Source organism: Ranitomeya variabilis, chromosome 1 (genome assembly GCF_051348905.1).
Source record: "Ranitomeya variabilis isolate aRanVar5 chromosome 1, aRanVar5.hap1, whole genome shotgun sequence".
Classification (NCBI taxonomy): Eukaryota; Metazoa; Chordata; class Amphibia; order Anura; family Dendrobatidae; genus Ranitomeya; species Ranitomeya variabilis.
Window position 1 is genome coordinate 939,748,860 of NC_135232.1, and position 19,906 is coordinate 939,768,765.

The 19,906-nt window shown below is 40.1% G+C and overlaps 1 protein-coding gene across 1 annotated transcript in view; it reads right to left on the reverse strand.

Moving 5' to 3' along the window:
• Nucleotides 1-19,906, reverse strand: part of SLC7A11 (solute carrier family 7 member 11) — a 384,257-nt gene that overhangs the window by 233,073 nt on the left and 131,278 nt on the right. The window contains exon 6 of the mRNA XM_077279166.1: nucleotides 14,225-14,269. Coding sequence (XP_077135281.1) covers nucleotides 14,225-14,269 — 45 coding nt within the window. The remainder of the gene's footprint in view (nucleotides 1-14,224; nucleotides 14,270-19,906) is intronic.

A 19,906-nucleotide genomic window follows, 5' to 3' on the forward strand; every position in this document is an offset into this window, starting at 1 on the left:
ATATGGTCACATACGTTATTTAAATTCAGCCATCAGCTATCTCTCTTTGGAAGAATGAGTACAAGTGAAAGCCACTTCCAGACTACTTTGGCAGTGGCTTATCTTGAAAAGATTAAAAGGATCTGCAGTCTGAAAAGGAACATGCCAGATTGTAATCTCCTCTAACATCATAGGAGAAGACCGAACATGTTGAGGAACAGTCAGGAGACCCCCATGCATATTTGACTGATGGCCAATATCGGCATATTAAACTAATGTTAATCTCATGTGTATGGAGGCCTTAATACAGAGTGGTTGTATTTTTCTGTTTGCTATCTGAAATGTTTTTAGTCAATACTTGCAATTTTATGAAACAACAGTACTGGATAATAATAATAATTCCTGCTATTCTGCCTAGAAACGTTTTAATGAATTGATAACTGAGTATTATCATTCCTTATCAATTGAAGTTGTCCCTACAGTTTGATGCTGTGAGCATTGATTGGCCACTGCCAGATTACATGGAGACCTGCCTTAAACTGGTGACCAAAAATTAGTTTTTCCTGAATTTTCAGCAGGATAACAGAGGACTGAACAACAATCTAATAAAGTAAGGTGGTGAACCAGGTTGTTTCCTATATATACAGTGGGGGAAATAAGTATTTGATCCCTTTCTGATTTTGTAAGTTTGCACACTGAAAGACATGAACAGTCTATAATTTTAAGGGTAGGTTAAGTTTAACATTTAGAGCTAGAATATCAAAATTAAAATCCAGAAAATCACATTGTATGAATTATACAAATTTATTTGCATTTTGCAGTAAGAAATAAGTATTTGATCCCTCTGACAAACAAGACTTACTCACCGGACCATAAGACGCACCCCTAATTTTCAGAAGGAAAATAGGGAAAAAAATAAGTGTCAAATGGGGGTTCGTTTTACAGTCTGAATTCAGCTTACCGGGTATTTGGCACTGAGATTCACGCACTGCACGGTGTAGATCCCAAGCCTTGTCTGCCTCTGCGGTCTCCCATTCTACTTCAGCTGCAGTTGGAGCTGCTCAGCAAAGACATCGGTCTCAGCGTCTTGCCCAGACTCGTGATGTTTGCTTGGTTACTGCTGGCTCTCTAGCCAAAGCTATAGTAATTAGCAATAGGCAGTGGCGAGCAGGCATTCCAAAAGCTAAGTCCATGCTCGAGAGGTGGCGACCTATCATTGGTGGTCGGTCGTCAGCTACTCGGATGATGAGGCAGTTCCAGATTGGTCCACGAGCAATGGACTTGAACAGGTACATATAAAAGGTTTCCTGGAGCGTGCGTCGGCATGCTAAGATCATTTATGTCTTATGAGTGTTTGGAACATAATGGTAGTATGGACTTGTCTGCGTGTGCTCAGTGCTGGCAAAAAGCCTTTAGAATTCCGGCACCTCTGGAGAGGAGTTTGGGTGAATTCAGGGCAGGCGTATAGCCTTTAGAATTCCGGCAGCTGTTACTGTGTGCGAGTGACACAGCTTTACTGCAGAGCACCTTTTCTGTTGATGTATGCGAGTGACACAGCTTCATGTGCCATACACTGAGTGACGTTTAACTCATTGCGAGCTAGCTATTGCTAGCTGTGTGATCTGTCATTGTTCACATTAGCTGCAGTTTTCCATCTCTGCACGGTGGACCCTGGGTTGCGCTCACACTTCATCATAATTTATATTTAGTGCGATCTGCCAACCCTAATATCAGGGGGATTGGCAGCACTGGTGGAGCGTGGATACAGGGGGTGTTCGGTGATCCCAGGCTAGTGCTGAAAGTGTGGTAGCCTCCAGGAAATCCCATCCCAGGCCAGTGCAGCTAGTGTGGCAGGTTCAGCAGGTGCGGCAGATTTGGCAGGTGCAGCGGTGGTGCTCTGTGGTGCAGGGAGGTCTGCCAGCATTTTGAAAAAGCCCGGAGGCCCCGCATATCCATTGCTGTGACGCAGTGGCCTCCAGGAAAATTGCTGCCGGGGTGGTGCATGCTCATATTGAGATCTCGGCAAAGAGATCTCATCCCAAGATCTCGTTTCTCGTTGATTTTGGGACAAGATTTCAATCTGAGCATGCGCCGCCGGCCATTTTCCCGGAAGCCAGCACATCACAGCAGATTGAGATCTCAGCAACAAAATCTTGTCCAGAGATCTTGGGAGATAAGATCTTGGGATGAAATCTTGTTGCTAAGATCTCAATCTGAGCATGCACAGCCCCCAGTGGCCATTTTCCTGGAGGCCACAGCATCACAGCAATGGATGTGCGGGAGCCTCCAGGCTTTCCCAAAATGCTGGGAGAGCCCCCCACACCACAGAGCACCAACACCGAACCTGCCGCACCAGCCTAGGAAGGGAGTGTGATCATCAGACCAGGACTACCGCAGAATCACCTGATTCCTGCTGCCACCACAGTATTTGTAAGTACAGAGTGGACCATTTATATGGCTACACCTAAACAAAATGGGAATTGTTGGTAATATCAGCTTCCTGTTGGTGGCACATTAGTATATGAGAGGGGGGAACTTTTCAAGATGGGTGGTGACCATGGCAGCCATTTTGAAGTTGGATCCAACTTTATTTTTTTCACTGGGAAGAGGGTCATGTGACACATCAAACTTATTGAGCATTTCACAAGAAAAACAAAGGTGTGCTTGGTTTTAACATAACTTTATTATTTTATGAGTTATTTACAAGTTTATGACCACTTATAAAATGTGTTCAAAGTGATGACCATTGTGTTGGATTGTCAATGCAACCCTCTTCTCCCACTCTTGACACACTGGTAGCAATACCGCAGAAGAAATGCTAGCCCAGGCTTCTAATATCCGTTATTTCAGATACTGCATATCTCTTATCTTCACAGCATAGACAATTGCCTTCAGATGACCCCAAAGATAAAAGTCTAAGGGGGTCAGATTGGGAGACCTTGGTGACCATTCAACTGGCCCATGATGGACCAATCCACTTTCCAGCAAACTGTTCATGTAGGAATGCTCTGACCTGACACCCACAATTGGTGGTATGGTGTGGTATATGGGGTACAAAGATAGTGGGGCCATTCTTCATCAATGGAAACATCAATGCCACTGGATACCTGAAATTGCTACATGATGATGTGCTGCTCTCTTTATGCACTGAAGATGGCATGTTCCGTGAGTTTTTACAGCAAAATGGCGCACCACCACATTATGGGTGTCAGATCTGAGCTATTCTGCAAGGAATCTGACCCCCTTAGACTAGCATTTCTTCTGCGGTGTTGCTATCAGTGTGTCAAGAGAGGGAAAAGAGGGTTGCATTGACAATCCAACACAATGGGCAGCACTTTGAGCACATTTAATAAGTGGTCATAAACTTATAAATAACTCATGAAAAAATAGCGTTATGTTAAAACCTTGCACACCATTGTTTTTTTTTTGTTAAATTCTCAATAAATTTGATGTGTCACATGACCCTCTTCCCACTGGAAAAAATAAAGTTTGATCCAAAATGGCCAACTTCAAAATGGCCACCATGGTTACCACTCATCTTGTAAAGTTTTCCCCCACCCATACACTAATGTGCCATAAACAGCAAGTTGATATCACCAACCATTCTCATTTTATTTAGGTGTATCCATAAACTTTATTATTATTATTATTATTATTATTATCATACATTTTTATAGCACCATTAATTCCATGGTGCTTTACACGAGAAAGGGGAAAATATAGACAAGTGCAATAAACGTGAGCAAGACAAGGCACACACAAGTACAGAAGGAGAGTCTACAGGCATGGCCCACCCTGTATATTTCAAGTATAAGACACACCCCCATTTTCCCAAAAACATTTTTTGAGAAAAAGTGCATCTTATAGTCCAAACAACATGGTAATACTTGGAAGTAAAACCCTTGTTGGCAAGCACAGCATTCAGATGTTTTCTGTAGTTGATCATGAGGTTTGTGCACATGTCAGGAATTGTAGTCCACTCCTCTTTGCAGATCATTTCCAAATCATTAGGATTTTGAGGCTGTCGCTTGGCAACTCGGAGCTTCAACTACCTCCATAAATTTTCTATGGGATTAAGCTCTGAGGACTGGCTAGGCCACTCCATGACCTTATTGTGCTTCTTTTTGAGCCACTCCTGTGTTGCATTGGCTGTGTGTTTTGGGTCAGTGTCTTGCTGGAAGACCCATCCACGACCCATTTTTAATGTCCTGGTGGAGGGAAGGAGGTTGTCACTCAGGATTTTAAAGGTACATGGCTCCATCCTTCTCCCATTCATGGGGTGAAGTAGTCCTGTGCCCTTAGCAGAGAAACACCACCAAAACATGTTTCCACCTCCGTGCTCATGCTTGACAGTGAGGATGGTGTTATTTGGGTAATAGGCAGTGTTTCTCTTCCTCCAAACACAGCGAGTTAAGTTAATGCCAAAGAGCTCAAGTTTTTTCTCATCTGACCACAGCCCCTTTTCCCAATCACTCACAGAATCATCCAGATGTTCATTGGCCACCTTCAAATGGGTCTGCACATGTGCCTTCTTGGGCAGGGGGACCTTGCTGGCACTGCAAGATTTTAAACCTTTACAGCGTTATGTGTTACCAAAGGTTTTCTTGGTGACTGTGGTCCCAGCTCCTTTTAGATCTTGAACAAGTTCCCCCCATGTAGTTTTAAGCTGATCTCTCACATTCCTCATGATCAAGAATACCCCACGTGGTGGGATTTTGCATGGAGCTCCAGATCGATGTCGATTGCCAGTCACTTCCTTTTTCTTACTATTGCACCAACAGTTGTTTCCTTCTCAACTAGTGTCTAACTGGTCTGTAGGAGCCAGAACTCTTAATAGTTGGTAGGGGATCAAAAACTTATTTCCCACTGCAAAATACAAATCCTTTTATATAATTTCCACAATGTGATCTTCTGGATTTTATTTTTGATATTCTATCTCTCAATGTTAAAATTAACCTACCCTTAAAATTATAGACTGCTCATGTCTTTGTCAGTGGGCAAACTTACAAAATCATCAAGGGATCAAATACTTATTTCCACCACTGCATATATATCTATATATATACAGTGGCATGCAAAAGTTTGGGCAGCACTGTTCAAAATTAGCATTACTATGAACAGTTAAAACAAGTTGAAGATGAAATGATCTCTAAAAGGCCTAATGTCAAAGATTAAACATTTCCTTTATATTTTAGTCAATATATCTATCTATCTACCTATCTACATATATCGTCTTTTTTTACATTTTAAAAATTACAAAAAGGAAAATGGGCCAAAGCAAAGGTTTGGTCACACTTAGAGATTTGTGTGCTCAGATGATTTTGACCACGGTTTCACACCTTAATTAGCTTATTAGGGTTATAGTGTGCTCACTATCCTTGCTAGGAAAGGCCAGATTATGCAAATTTCCCAGTTTTATAGAAACCCAACGTCCTCTAACCTTGTGTCAAAAAACAGCAGCCATGGATCCTTCCAACCAGCTGCTTAGCACTCTGAAAATGAAAATGGTTGAGGACCACAAAACAGGAAAAGGCTACAAGAAGATAGCAAAGCATTTTCAAGTTGCCTTTCCTTAGTTTGAAATGTAATTAAGAAATGGCAGTTAACAGGAACAGTGGAAGTCAAGAAAAGGTCTGGAAGACCAAGCAATATTTCAGTAAGAGTTACATGTAGGATTGCCAGAGAGGCAAATCAGAACCCTGATTGACTGCAAAAGACCTTCAGAAAGTTTTAGCAGACTCTAGTTGTGGTGCAATGTTTTACTATTCAAAGATACCTCCACAAATATGGCCTTCATGGAAGAGTCATTACGCATGGAGAGGTCTGCAATTTTTTACCGTAGGTACACTTCTACTGTGAGAGACAGAATCTAAAAATAAAAACCAGAAAATCACATTTCATGATTTTTAAATAATTAAATCACTTTTATTCAATTAAATAAGTATTTGATCACCTACCGACCAGAAAGAGTTCTGGCTTTTACTGACCTGTTAGTTTTTCTTTAGGAAGCCCTCCTACTCTGAATTTATTAAATGTATTATTTCCACCTGTATGAACTCGTTACCTGCATAAAAGACACCTGTGCACACACTCAATTAATCATACTCCAACCTCTCCACCATGGCCAAGATCAAAGAGTTGTCTAAGGACACCAGGGACAAAATTGTAGACCTGCACAAGGTTTAGATGTGCTACAGGACAATAAGCAAGCAGCTTGAAAAGGCAGCAACAACTGTTGGCAAAATTATTAGAATGTTGAAGAAACACAAGATGATTCAGGGAAAGGTCAGGAATAAGCCCAGAACTACACAGAAGGACCTGGTCAATGACCTCAAGAAATCTAGGACTACAGTCTCAAAGATTATCATAAGTATCTCACTTCGCCATCATGGACTAAAATCCTGCCTGTTTGAAGTACACCAATGACCATCTGGCTGGTCCAAAGAAGGCATAGGAGAAGGCACTGTGGTCAGATAAGACCAAATTAGAACTTTTTGGTATCAACTACACTCACCGTGTTTGGAAGAAAAAGAAGCATGTGTACAACCCCAAAAATACTGTCCCAACTGTGAAGCATGGTGCAGGAAACATTATACTTTGGGGGTGCGACTTCACCATATTGAAGGTAGGATGGATTGGGTCATGTATCGCAAGATTTTGGAAAGCAACTTCCTTGCCTCAGTAAGAGCATTGAAGATGACTCATGGTTGGGTCTTACATCATGACAATGACCTGAAACACACAGCAAGGGCAACTAAGGAGTGGCTCCATACAAAGCATTTTAAGGTCCTGGAGTGGCTCAGCCAGTCTTCAGACCTGAAACCAATAGAAAATCTTTGGAAGGAGCTGAAACTCAATGTTGCCCAGTGGCAGCCCCGAAACCTGAAAGATCTGAAGAAGATCTATATGGAGGAGTGGGCCAAAAGCCCTGCTGCTGTGTGTGCAAACTTGGTCAAGAACTAATGGAAACATCTGACCTTTGTAATTTCAAAGAAAGGTTTCTGCAGCAAATATAAAGTTCTGTCTTTCTACTGTATCAAATACTTATTTCATGCAATAAAATGGAAAATAAATATGTAAACACCTTACAATGTGATATTCTGGATTTTTTTTAAGATTCTGTCTCTAACAGTTGAAGTATACCTCTGATAACAAATACAGACCTCTCCATTCCTTGTAGGCTGGAAAACGTGCAAAATCGGTAGTGTATCAAATACTTATCATATTTTCCCTACTGTATATATGTGAATATATATATATATATATATATATATATATATATATATATATATATAGTGAAAAAATTGGAACAGCATCAAATTACTACCTTACAAGGCATGCAGAGCTCTTCCGACCAGCAATCCAATGGTCAAAAAGTAATAAACTCAAAAAAAGGAAAAGCAGCACAAAATAATTGAAAAAAAGTGGACTTTAATGCCTGAACGGCGTGGCAACGTTTCGGAAGGCTTGACAAAGGATAACACATCCGAAACGTTGCCACGCCATTCAGGCATTAAAGTCCACTTTTTTTCAATTATTTTGTGCTGCTTTTCCTTTTTTTGAGTATATATATATATATATATATATATATATATATATATATATATATATATATATATACATACACATTTTATTAGCGCAGGTTCATGGTTCGTAGTGGTGGTTTATCACACCGAGTTTGATAACTTTACTATTTCAAATTTTTAAATTAAGTTATGATCTTTAACCATTATTATTTGATTCTTTATTTTTTACAAAACTCGTATAGATGCCCCAGCTAAATGAATCCATACTGCTTGCTTTTACACTTTTATTGGATGTTTGTATGTACCTTTTGCCCTATGAGATCAAATGGTCGTACATTGTATTGTAAATGGATTTGAAATCAGTAAGCACTTCTATTACATATAATTTTGTAAATATAGAAATATACTTTCTATAGTTGTACTAAACAATATCATCTAATTAGGCAATGATGTCACGAACATGAATAATGCTATCATTCATTCATCGTCATTATGAAGAAGTGATACATGTATTTCTTTTAATAAAACCTATTACCTGCAGTCTGTTGACTATTGTACGGATTGCAATTTAATCATAATTAGTGAACAATATAATTGGTAGTTTCAATTGGAAGTTTCAATATTAAAAACAATTGTGCTTAAAAAATTGAATTAAAATTTGAATAAAATGAATAGTAATATTAGTCTAAAAATGCTAACTCGATGTCATCATTTAAACCCTATAAGAACAGTGTGTTACTTTTCTATACCAATAAAAATAGTCCCCAATCCTTGTTTTTAGTGAAATTGTGCATAATGGCATAATAATGAATAACCTTGAAGCTTATTTGCTGTATCTGATGTAATATACATCTCAAGTTACCTAAAAAAAAATATTTTCACTTCTTTTTCTGGTTATTTGACTATTAGTCAAATTTTTGCATATTATTTTATCTTTAATGGCTTTTTTTTCTGCATGAAAAACTTTCTTCGTGTCTCTTTTTACATATAGCAATGATATTATCCACAACACAATTGCATTGTGCAATTATTAGAAATAATGATATGTCTTTTCTGAAAAAAAGTGTAGAGTCAACGCTCTTGACAATAATGTAGGCAGATTGTTCCCGATGCCGGCAGCTGGAGGAAACATAGTAAAAGCATCTGCCTGTTTAAACAATTAATTTAAAATGTACAATAGCAACAGAGTGAAACTTCTGCAAACAATCCAGTGATTAGTGAACCGTCACCATCTTACAGGGAGATTAGATAAACAGATTTCTCATGAGTTGGTAAGCAAAGAAGAGGCGTCAACCTTCATTTACATGTTCAAAATAAAAATGATATGCATGATCAAGATATTTATCAAGGCTCATTATCACTATTTGTTCTCCTTCGCATGATTACGCGCAGATGCATCGCATAAATGCAGTACAAGATTACCAATGTGATTGTCAAAATAAAGTTGGCTTTTTTGAAAAGTTTGTCAACCATGTTAACATTAGCCCAAAAATGGATGATACATACTGTAGAGTGGTAACAAATGACATGACTGTTTACCATACACAATTGTTATCACAATGCAATCATATCTGAGTGATTAAATTGAAAACTGTCCAATGAGAATTAAAGAAATTAATGAGGAATGAAGAACTTTTTGATACTTCTTATCTCAACAGAAAAAAATTCTCTTGATGGAAGTGACCATCACATCCTGCATAACTGGTTTGAACGGATTCTGCTTGTAAAGAGGATGTAAAAGGTTTGTCCAGTCACAATATATTGATGACAATCTCAGGATAAGTCATCAATAGAAATGGTTGGACCTGTGGATGTTCAGATCCATCAGGTTTGGCTGAACTTTATGAAAGATTTCGGTTCCGGCACCAGGACGCTACACAAACTCGTACCCGAACCCGGACCTCCTTCAAATGAATGAGGGGTCCAAACATCCAGCGGTTCCCACACTGTCATCTGTGTGACACTGTGAAAAACACAGGCTCCACTGGCCACAGTGCTGTGGTAATAGACGCCTCTCCATTACCAAGCCCTGGGTTCGGGGTCTAAACTATTACCCCTCAACCAATGGCTGCTGGGATTCCACGTGTCTAGTGTGAAGCCTAAGAGAGATCTCTTAAGGTACCGTCAAACTCAGCGACGCTGCAGCGATATAGACAACGAGCCGATCGCTGCAGCGTCGCTGTTTAGGTCGCTGGGGAGCTGTCACACAGACAGCTCTCTCCAGCGACCAACGACTTTGGCATTGTTGAAACTGTCTTCAACAATGCCGAAGTCCCCCTGCAGCACCCGGGTAACCAGGGTAAACATCGGGTTACTAAGTGCAGGGCCGCGCTTAGTAACCCGATATTTACCCTGGTTACCAATGTAAAAGTAAACAAAAAGCACTACATACTCACCTTCTGATGTCTGTCACGTCCCCCGGCGTCCGTGCTGCTGCTCAGAGCTTACTTCACTGAATGTGTCAGGGCCGGCAGAGCACAGCGGTGACGTCACCGCTGTGCTCGGCTTTACGGCCGGCACTGACACATTCAGTGCAGGAAGCTCTGAGCAGCAGCGCGGACGCCGGGGGACGTGACAGACATCAGAAGGTGAGTATGTAGTGTTTTTTTTTTACTTTTACATTGGTAACCAGGGTAAATATCGGGTTACTAAGCGCGGCCCTGCACTTAGTAACCCGATATTTACCCTGGTTACCATTGTAAAACATTGCTGGCATCGTTGCTTTTGCTGTCAAACACGACGATACACACCGACCTACCGACGAAATAAGGTGCTGGCCTTCTAGCTCTGACCAACGATATCACAGCGGGATCCAGATCGCTGCTGCGTGTCAAACACAACGAGATCGCTATCCAGGACGCTGCAACGTCACGGATCGTTGTCGTTCTCGTTGGAAAGTTGTTAAGTGTGAAGGTACCTTAAGGCTGAAGTCTGAATTCCTGGGTAAATGTGGATACCTCTCCCATAAGCCTGTATTCATGAGCAGGTAGTATCCTGCTGTAATTAAACCCATCACATATTGAAGAACGCAGTGCTTGGTCAGAGAGTTAACATACAAATAACAAAAGACTGACTGGCACTTCCAAGCTAATGTGATCAGGTGCAAACTAGGAGCAGCCACCTCCATATACAATGTACAAAAAGTTACACTCTGTTGTGCTAAAGCATGTAGACATGGAATATATGAAATATGAATAAAAATACTGCTCTGGATAATAAGAAAAAATCATAAATGCAGGCTTCTGAGACAGGTATCCACATTTACCCAGGAATTCACACTTCAGCCTAAGAGAGGTATTCACACTAGACATATAGGGTCCCAGCAGCGTAAGACCACTTTGTCGTTGGTTGCTGGGCATGCGTGAATTGGCTAAATTATGCGCTAAGTGTCTACATTTTTTCTTATTATCCAGAGAATTATTGCTGTTCATACTTCATATATTCCATGTCTACATGCTTTAGCACTACATAGTGCAACTTTTTTGATATATGGTGATGGCTGCTCCTAATTTGCACCTGCTCACATTACCTTGGAAGTGCCAGTCAGTCTTTTGATATTTAAACTATTTCCCCACTTGCCATTGCATCAGGGCAAGTGGAAAGAGCAGGGCAAAGCACCAGAAATGGTGCATCTAATGGCTTTGTTTGGGCTTGTAAACCAGAACAGTAACAAGGACTTCCGGGAGAAGTCCGTGTTAGGGGTCTGTGCCTGGACACTGAACTTTACCATTCGGGTTCGCCAATCACTAGTCATCAATATCAGAATGGTGGGAGTCCAATACCTTGCACCTCCACAGTCAGCTGTTCTAAGCTCTATCAGTGTCAGATGTAAACATACTTAATGGACTAGTGTGTAGCAGCTGCTGACATGTACTGCAGAATGGATCCTATTCCAGAGAATAATTGGTATTTTGCTGTAGCCTCACAGGAGCTGTCTTGTTCTATTCAGCAGTTGCTTTTACACATTGGCACTGATCAGCTTTTACAAGCTCTGGTGGCAGACAGATGTAAACACACTAAACACAGCTGCATAGTACAGTTTCATTCAGTGCCAGGTTTCAGCCATCCACCGATATGACATTCAAAATTATTGGAATGCATTACCCAGCAGGGGCCACTATACATTTATTGGAGCTGGTTATCATAGCTCTGATCAATGTTTTTATAGTACATGCAGCTACCACATATTCAAGAGAATAGGAGCTGTTCAGTACTACATGACATAGGCCACTATACAATGAACAGCAAAGTGAAACATTGGTTGAATGTATTTACATTCAGACGCCAACAGAGCTGATAACAGCTGATTGTTGGAGTTGCTGGAGTTTGGACTCCAATCAATCTGATATTGATGTCATATCCCATGGATAAGTGATCAGCAACTTCTGACTGGTCAACCCATTGAAAGGGTTTTTACTACCATAGCAGGCAAAGACATATAGTATGACATGCCTTACTGATCATTGGTGTGAGGTCCAAAACAAAACAGCCACATCAGATTTTTTTAACACCTGCTCATCAGTTTGACAAGACAGAACTTTACTGAAGAAACTGTAAAGTTAAATTTAATAGTAAAATATACAACCCTATTGGTCACTACGACAACTTCCTGCTATCATGTAGTATCTTCAGTAAGGGTTACATTTTGTGGCCTCACCTGCACTTTACCCCCACTGCTGCACACCGTCTGGCACCTCTGTGGGTCACTGTGGTGTGACCTGCTAACCTCTGTGGTAAATCTCTCTCCCCTCAGGGAGTGTTAAGTCACACTTAAACATAACAGTATGGTAACTAATGAGATTTGGATCCAGCAATCACAAGGTCCAAATTATTCCACCAGTACACTAGCTTTTAAAACACTTTAACAAATCATTAATAATACCACTCTTCACTTGTCAGTTATGATTAAAATTTCAAGAATGAATGTGCGTACATAGAAATGCTTCTTCGCAGAAGCAAAGTTTTGCTGGAACATTCTTCCCCTCCCTTTTCTCAATATCTGACAATCAAGTGTTATTGCTTTTAAGACAGACTGAGGTGATCTAGATTTGGTGACATTGTGGGTATTGTGACATTAGGGAATTGTCCTGTTCATTTATAGTTGCTAACTGGGTTACTTACTGGACACAGAACTACAGGCAGACTGCTCAGGGTTAAGATACCGTCACACTAAGCGACGCTGCAGCGATACAGACAACGATGCCGATTGCTGCAGCGTCGCTGTTTGGTCACTGGAGAGCTGTCACACAGACCGCTCTCCAGCGACCAACGATGCCGAGGTCCCTGGGTAACCAGGGTAAACATCGGGTTGCTAAGCGCAGGGCCGCGCTTAGTAACCCGATGTTTACCCTGGTTACCAGTGTAAAATGTAAAAAAACAAACAGTACATACTCACCTTCGCGTCCCCCGGCGTCCGCTTCCTGCACTGACTGAGTGCCGGCCCTAACAGCAGAGCGGTGATGTCACCGCTGTGCTGTGCTTTCACTTTATGGCTGGTGCTCAGTCAGTGCAGGAAGCTGACGCCGGGGGACGCGAAGGTGAGTATGTACTGTTTGTTTTTTTACATTTTACACTGGTAACCAGGGTAAACATCGGGTTACTAAGCTTGGCCCTGCGCTTAGTAACCCGATATTTACCCTGGTTACCATTGTAAAACATTGCTGGTATCGTTGCTTTTGCTGTCAAACACAACGATACACGGCGATCTGATGACCAAATAAAGTTCTGAACTTTAATCAACGACCAGCGATATCACAGCAGGATCCTGATCGCTGCTGCGTGTCAAACACAACGATATCGCTATCCAGGACGCTGCAACATCATGGATCGCTAGCGATATCATTTAGTGTGACAGTACCTTTAGAGTCTAGGGAAATTGCTGTGGTATACATAATATATTTCCACAGGATGCTGCAGAACACTTGCAGGTCAACATTTAAATGTAGTAATCACAAGTTCGAAATGTTCATTCAGTGTGCACAAACACTAGTACTATGGAAAGAACTTTGGCCCCAATTCTCCAACACTGGTGTTTTGTACACCAGTCTTGATGAAATAAGCTACAAAGCAAGATGAGCCAAATTTATTAAGAGGTGTGCACCTCCTAATAAATTTGATTATGTTTCAAAAATTGGACTCCTGTCAGACACCTGAGTACATTTCTGCTATAAGTTATGCCATATCTCTAGCTTAATTTAAAATTAATTTGCCAGCAGGACTCAACCTTGGACCCTTTTGGGGAATCTCTCCCTAAGTTTCATAAAGTTTGCAGACATCGGCCGAATGATCGGCTGGACTATTATGTATCCGACTTCTATCTATTGTGTATTGGGTGAGGTTATGTTTCAATTTCTCTGGCTGGATAAGAGCCCTAGCTGACTACAATATAGGTCAAAGTTTTCAGAGGGTGGTGCTTAGATCCATCCATTGGATCTGCCAAAGATTCATGGCTTCTGTTGCAGCCAGTATTTCAGTATTTTTAGCTAATAACCTAAAAATAAAACGAGTATTAGCTTTGGTTTATATTAGACACTAAAATCTGACACTTTGTCCAGAAATATATGCGATACAAAATGTGCATACAAAACGAGACATTCATAAAACTAAACCAGAGAGAACATTAAGCTACCATTGCAAAAGCAGTAAATCCAATTGTAAGTATTAGTTTTATAATACACCCAGCAACATAATATGTATATAATATTTGTATTCCCACTTACTTTTCAGGATTTTCTACTTCCTCTGTAACAAAATTGAGGTAAAACCTAAAAATATAAAATAGATAAAACATTGGTAAATGTTATTATGAGGATAAGCATCAAAGATTAAGTAATAAGATTTGACAGACTAATTATAAATTGTCATCATTTTGGTCACATGAAATATACAGTATGTGAGTGCAGAAGTAAATTGCAACATGATTCAGCAGTAGAATGCATGTTCTGAATACGGTTCTCATAGGAACTTCAATATCTACTACATTTACTGTAGACGTGGCGTCAAGGCCCATTGAATCTTTAAAAATAACAAAAAGTGACCGTGATTGAAATGATTATTCCACATTTTAGGGAAGATGTGACCGAAAAAAATGTCAATTCTCTTTATGACATTTAACTTAAGGCCCCGTCTCACATAGCGAGATCGCTAGCGAGATCGCTGCTGAGTCACTAGTTTTGTGACGCAACAGCGACCTCCATAGCGATCTCGCTATGTGTGACACGTACCAGCGATCAGGCCCCTGCTGCGAGATCGCTGGTCGTGTCGGAATGGCCTGGACCTTTTTTTGGTCGTTGAGGCCCCGCTGACATCGCTGAATCGGTGTGTGTGACACCGATCCAGCGATGTCTTCACTGGTAACCAGGGTAAACATCGGGTTACTAAGCGCAGGGCCGCGCTTAGTAACCCGATGTTTACCCTGGTTACCAGCGTAAATGTAAAAAAAAACAAACAGTACATACTCGCCTTCTGATGTCCGTCAGGTCCCTTGCCATCTGCTTCCTGCTCTCACTGACTCCCGGCCGTACAGTGAGAAGTGAGAGCGCAGCAGTGACGTCACCGCTGCGCTCTGCTCTCACTGTACGGCAGCTCAGTCAGAGAGCAGGAAGCAGACGGCAAGGGACCTGGACACCGAAAGGCGAGTATGTAGTGTTTGTTTTTTTTGGTAACCAGGGTAAACATCGGGTTACTAAGCGCGGCCCTGCGCTTAGTAACCCGATGTTTACCCTGGTTACCCGGGTGCTGCAGGGGGACTTCGGCATCGTTGAAGACAGTTTCAACGATGCCGAAGTCGTTCCCCTGATCGTTGGTCGCTGGAGAGAGCTGTCTGTGTGACAGCTCCCCAGCGACCACACAGCGACTTACCAACGATCACGGCCAGGTCATATCGCTGGTCGTGATCGTTGGTAAATCGCTTAGTGAGACGGGGCCTTTATGAGTTATATAATGTAATATTTTAATACATCATACCTTAATAGATGTGGCCATAGCAAATAAGTCTTTTTTTGTTATATTTTATTTTTTTTAAAGAAGAGTGATTTAAGCTTTAAATATTTTTCTTGTTTTTTATTCATGAAATCTTTAAGTAACGTTTTAGTCCCTTTAAGACACTTGAAGCTGAGATTGAGAATTGAGAATTGATCGCTTGTATTATACACTACTATACGTCAATATTGCAGTATATAGCAGAAATTACAACCTCCTATGATGCCCGGTCCAAAGCTGGGTATACTGGGTGTACCAAGATGGCAGTGACGGTAGTCTTCAGTAGACCTTTGGCTGGTATGGAAATACATTGGCACACTACAATTCAGTTTTGTGGTGTAATGATTATGTCACACTATTGTGTCAATTAAATGCTGCCTGAGATTGACATTAGCATTTAAGTGGTTACACATTACCGGTTGGCATAAGCTCTTTTCACTGCTCTTAGGGAAAGTTGCCACCTGTATGACAAAGCCAGCATCTGCTCTGTATTGGATGGCCTTGATTCCTGAGCGAGCTCCATACACCCTCAACATACAGGTTAAATATCACTAGTCACATGTAAAATGGGGTCAATAAATTCCCATCTATATGCTAACTGTATCCTGTCATTCTGATCCCTTGACATATATAGCATTTTAAGCTATGTAAGGGTACCAACATTTACTGCACCGTGTCATTATAGTACAGAATGGTGGGCCACCAATGTGGTTTCAATTTGGGAATTCATGTTGTATGTTCAGTGGGTATCCTTTTCACTATTAAATATGTTTGTAGTTTGTGATTAAAAACTAGGGAAAGCATTCATAGATTCAAGAAGAAAATAGTTGTCAATTTAAAAATGGACAATTGGCAGTCAAGACTTGGTCAGATGCTACTGCAATTTGGCATTTATTAACTTCCTTGGCTACGGTTTATTCTTCTCAGGCTTTTACTTTTAATTCATTTCATGTCCTTTGTGATATTTGACTCAGTATTTGCTTTTATTCTATGTATGCTCTATATTTTTCATTTAATTTTCCTTTAGGCCTGTGCAATAGTGTATCAGTACAATATCCATTCCATTATCAGCAGCTAAAACCACTGGTCTTTACGTTCACAAAGCTCCTACTAATTTTGAATCATTGATGACTCAGTCTAAAACAAATGCCAGCATTATCTAAGTTCAGAAATGCCTGCAGAAATTACAAGGTCAGAAGATTTCTTAAGCCCGTTCTGGAAATACTTCTGAATAAGAGAAATCACACATTGTTATAGAATTTGTGCTACTCTGATGTCTCCCCTAAATCTAACGGAAATGGGATTTCTTATTTTATTCTCTGTAAAATGTAGCAGGTTATAGAAGCTTTGATGGAAATTAATTTTATGCAAATTGGTATTTTAATAGGAGTCAGATTCAATTTCAGTCCATTTCCCTGGCACCATTTTGCTGCCCACAAATCTATTTTAGCCCAGTCTGACTAGTAATTAATCTATTGTTTCAGTCTTGTTTATAGAACTTTTCTATAGGTTGGTTATGAGAAAAAAATAGACTTCATGAGGGAAATAGAACTTCCTGAGGGTCATATCACCTATAATGGAAACTAAGACGTTGTATCTCCCTAAAAAGTTGAGTAAGTCTGTAAATACACTGCATTGCTTATTCCTGAGTTTTGTTCACATTTTTACAGGAATCAAATTCCTTGCTAGTTTAATCTCTATACAGCAAATGCTTTTGTTCAGGTAACTTTCCTCTTTACACCAGGTACCCTACAGTATTTTGCTGTTGGAAAACCTACATATCTATAAGCACAAAATATCATTACAATATTAAGACACACTCCATTACTGGCTAGGGGCCATTTTGCTGGTTAACAATAAAGTAAATTATAACTAAATTTTGAATCAGCACTCAAATTTTATGTAAAATTTGAATCTACATTTAATTTTTCTTGAACAGATTTACTCATTTGCTCAGATTTAGCATGGCCACCTATTTACTTTGTGATGTAGAACTGATATTTTTTTTCTAGGTCAGTGGTCCAAATCCTTTCTCACCTTGAGAGTCACATGCACTTCTGAGATATGGTGGCAAACCATATCCAGTGTGCCCATTCTTCCCCACCATAGTGTAATGTAGAGCCTTTATGACTGATACGACAGCCAAATCTTCCTGACAGAAGGCACTTTGTGCCCCCCTCCCTTACAGGTAGTGTACTTCTATCTAGGGGTCCCAACTTTACCTCCATTTGGAACTCTTCCATAAATCACCTAACCAAACTTCTGCATCCAACTTCAACATCCCTGTAACTAATAGCCTCAGCCTATCTCCAGCTTATTATATTTATATCTGCCCCTCACTCCCACCACCGTGGCAGTGTATGCACATCCAGACGTGCTCTCCTGTTTAGAGCAACTCCAAAAAGTCACCATCTGGAGACCTTCTCCTCATAGCTGCTTGCTACACCTTATGCTAATGCACCAAGTTGGCAGACAGTCGCAAGCCACACATCACAGGCCTATGAGACATATGTAGCTCCAGAGCCACTGGTTGAAGACTGAAGCTCTAGGTCATGCTCTATGCCAGCATCCAACATCTGCACTAAGCTGAACTTTTCAGTTTCTGTATGCCACATGTCCTGAAATGTTTTATATTACAGTTTATAAACTATTCCAGACATCAGTCTACAATACATTGGAACGGCTCTTCGACAAATTCAAACACCCTCCAGTCGTCTCTCTTTTTCTCTAGTTAGATGATAATTACATGCTGTGATATAGTAAAAAGCAGCTATTTTGTGACATATTTTAATACGATTTTATACTTCTACCTACTCTCATTATTTTTCTAACATGTGTTAACCTTGTGTTGCCTGTGGATGTGGCATCAAATCTATCACATTGGAAAACAAATTTGTTACATTTTGCTATGTTATTAAGAAACGGTGTGTTAAGCATCTGACAGATTACATTATACGACTGCAGACAGCTTGATAGCTGGTTCCAACCATCAGTTCACTTGATTTAAAGAGTATGTAGCAAGAATAAAGAGAAGAATGTAAGACGATTTGCATTATAAATAGAACCGAAAAATTTGGCAATTTAATTTGGAAGTTCCATGTCGTATTTGTATCTTGTGTTTTTAAACTTTTTTTTAATCATGTGACTTTGTCATATTTTGTATGAAAAATATTTTTGATTCACCTTTATTTTTCATTATAACATTATATTTTCAGATATCATCAAATCAGAGTGCATAAGTTGATTGTATACAGCCCACTGCAATGGGTGTGACTGAAATATCTGAAGTCACAGATAAGTTTACTTTCCACCTGATAATGTCGAGGTCAGATGAGCATAAAAAATCATCTGAGTTTTATCCAGAATACTTGCATGTTTTTCATCCATATTGTCATCTTTGTACCATCTGTGTGTCCATTTTTTAAGACATCCGTATTATATCTGTGTTGATGTATTATGTCTGTTTTTATACATTAACATTTTAAAATGTACATGATCAAATATAGATTCCTAGCTTAATAATGGCAGTATATCAGTAAAACTTGGATAGAACACAGGTGATCCATAATGGATCTTCTATTTGTGTACCCATAGACTGGTACAGGTGATTATCATCCAATATTCGTTAGAGACTAGTACATGCTGCTCAGTTCATGTGAAAAAAATGTAATCTAAACATCCCTATTGTGATATTTTGGTCAGTCTGCTGTCTGGTTTTTATTCGGAGAGCATGCGTCCATAAAATAAGCTCTTCTGAATGACTGAATGAGACTTTAATGAGAGTGTCAGCACAAAAAATTACTCATCAAACCACACAACCAAGTAGCCCCATTTTTCCCCATTATGAACTGTACCAATTTTGTGCTAGATAAAATTGTCACAAGTGTCACAATTTTTGGGGTGGTTGTCTACACTAGGAATAGCTTCCTTGGCTGCGGTCCTTCGGCAGGAGAAAGTGTTGGTTAATGGAGGCGATTGTTCTGGTGACGTGCGCTGATCTGTCTTTGCTTGTGCACCAGAATCATTTTGCTACTGTGTCTGTATATGCCTCTGAGATGCATACATATACAGCATATATACATTAATGTTTTTTGTATGTGTATATATGAATGTAGAGAGAGCTGCTGAATTGAGAGAGAAGGCTTAATTAGAGAATGACAGATGCTGATGATTGAGTCAGATAGATAAGGTTCCCGAGAGAAAGAGCTATAAAAGCTGATGACTTTGAGAGACACAGAAGTCCACGGAATAAAATGGCTGAGTATTATGACCAGAGAAATGCAATATCCCATCATTAAAATTAATCAGTGTTCTGATAGATAGGCTGCCCTTAGCCTGGTCAAAGGCCAAAGAAGAGCTCAGATGGACATAGTGTAGGAGCAGAGTAGAGATGAGCAAAAAGGTTTGCACTATCCTGGTCT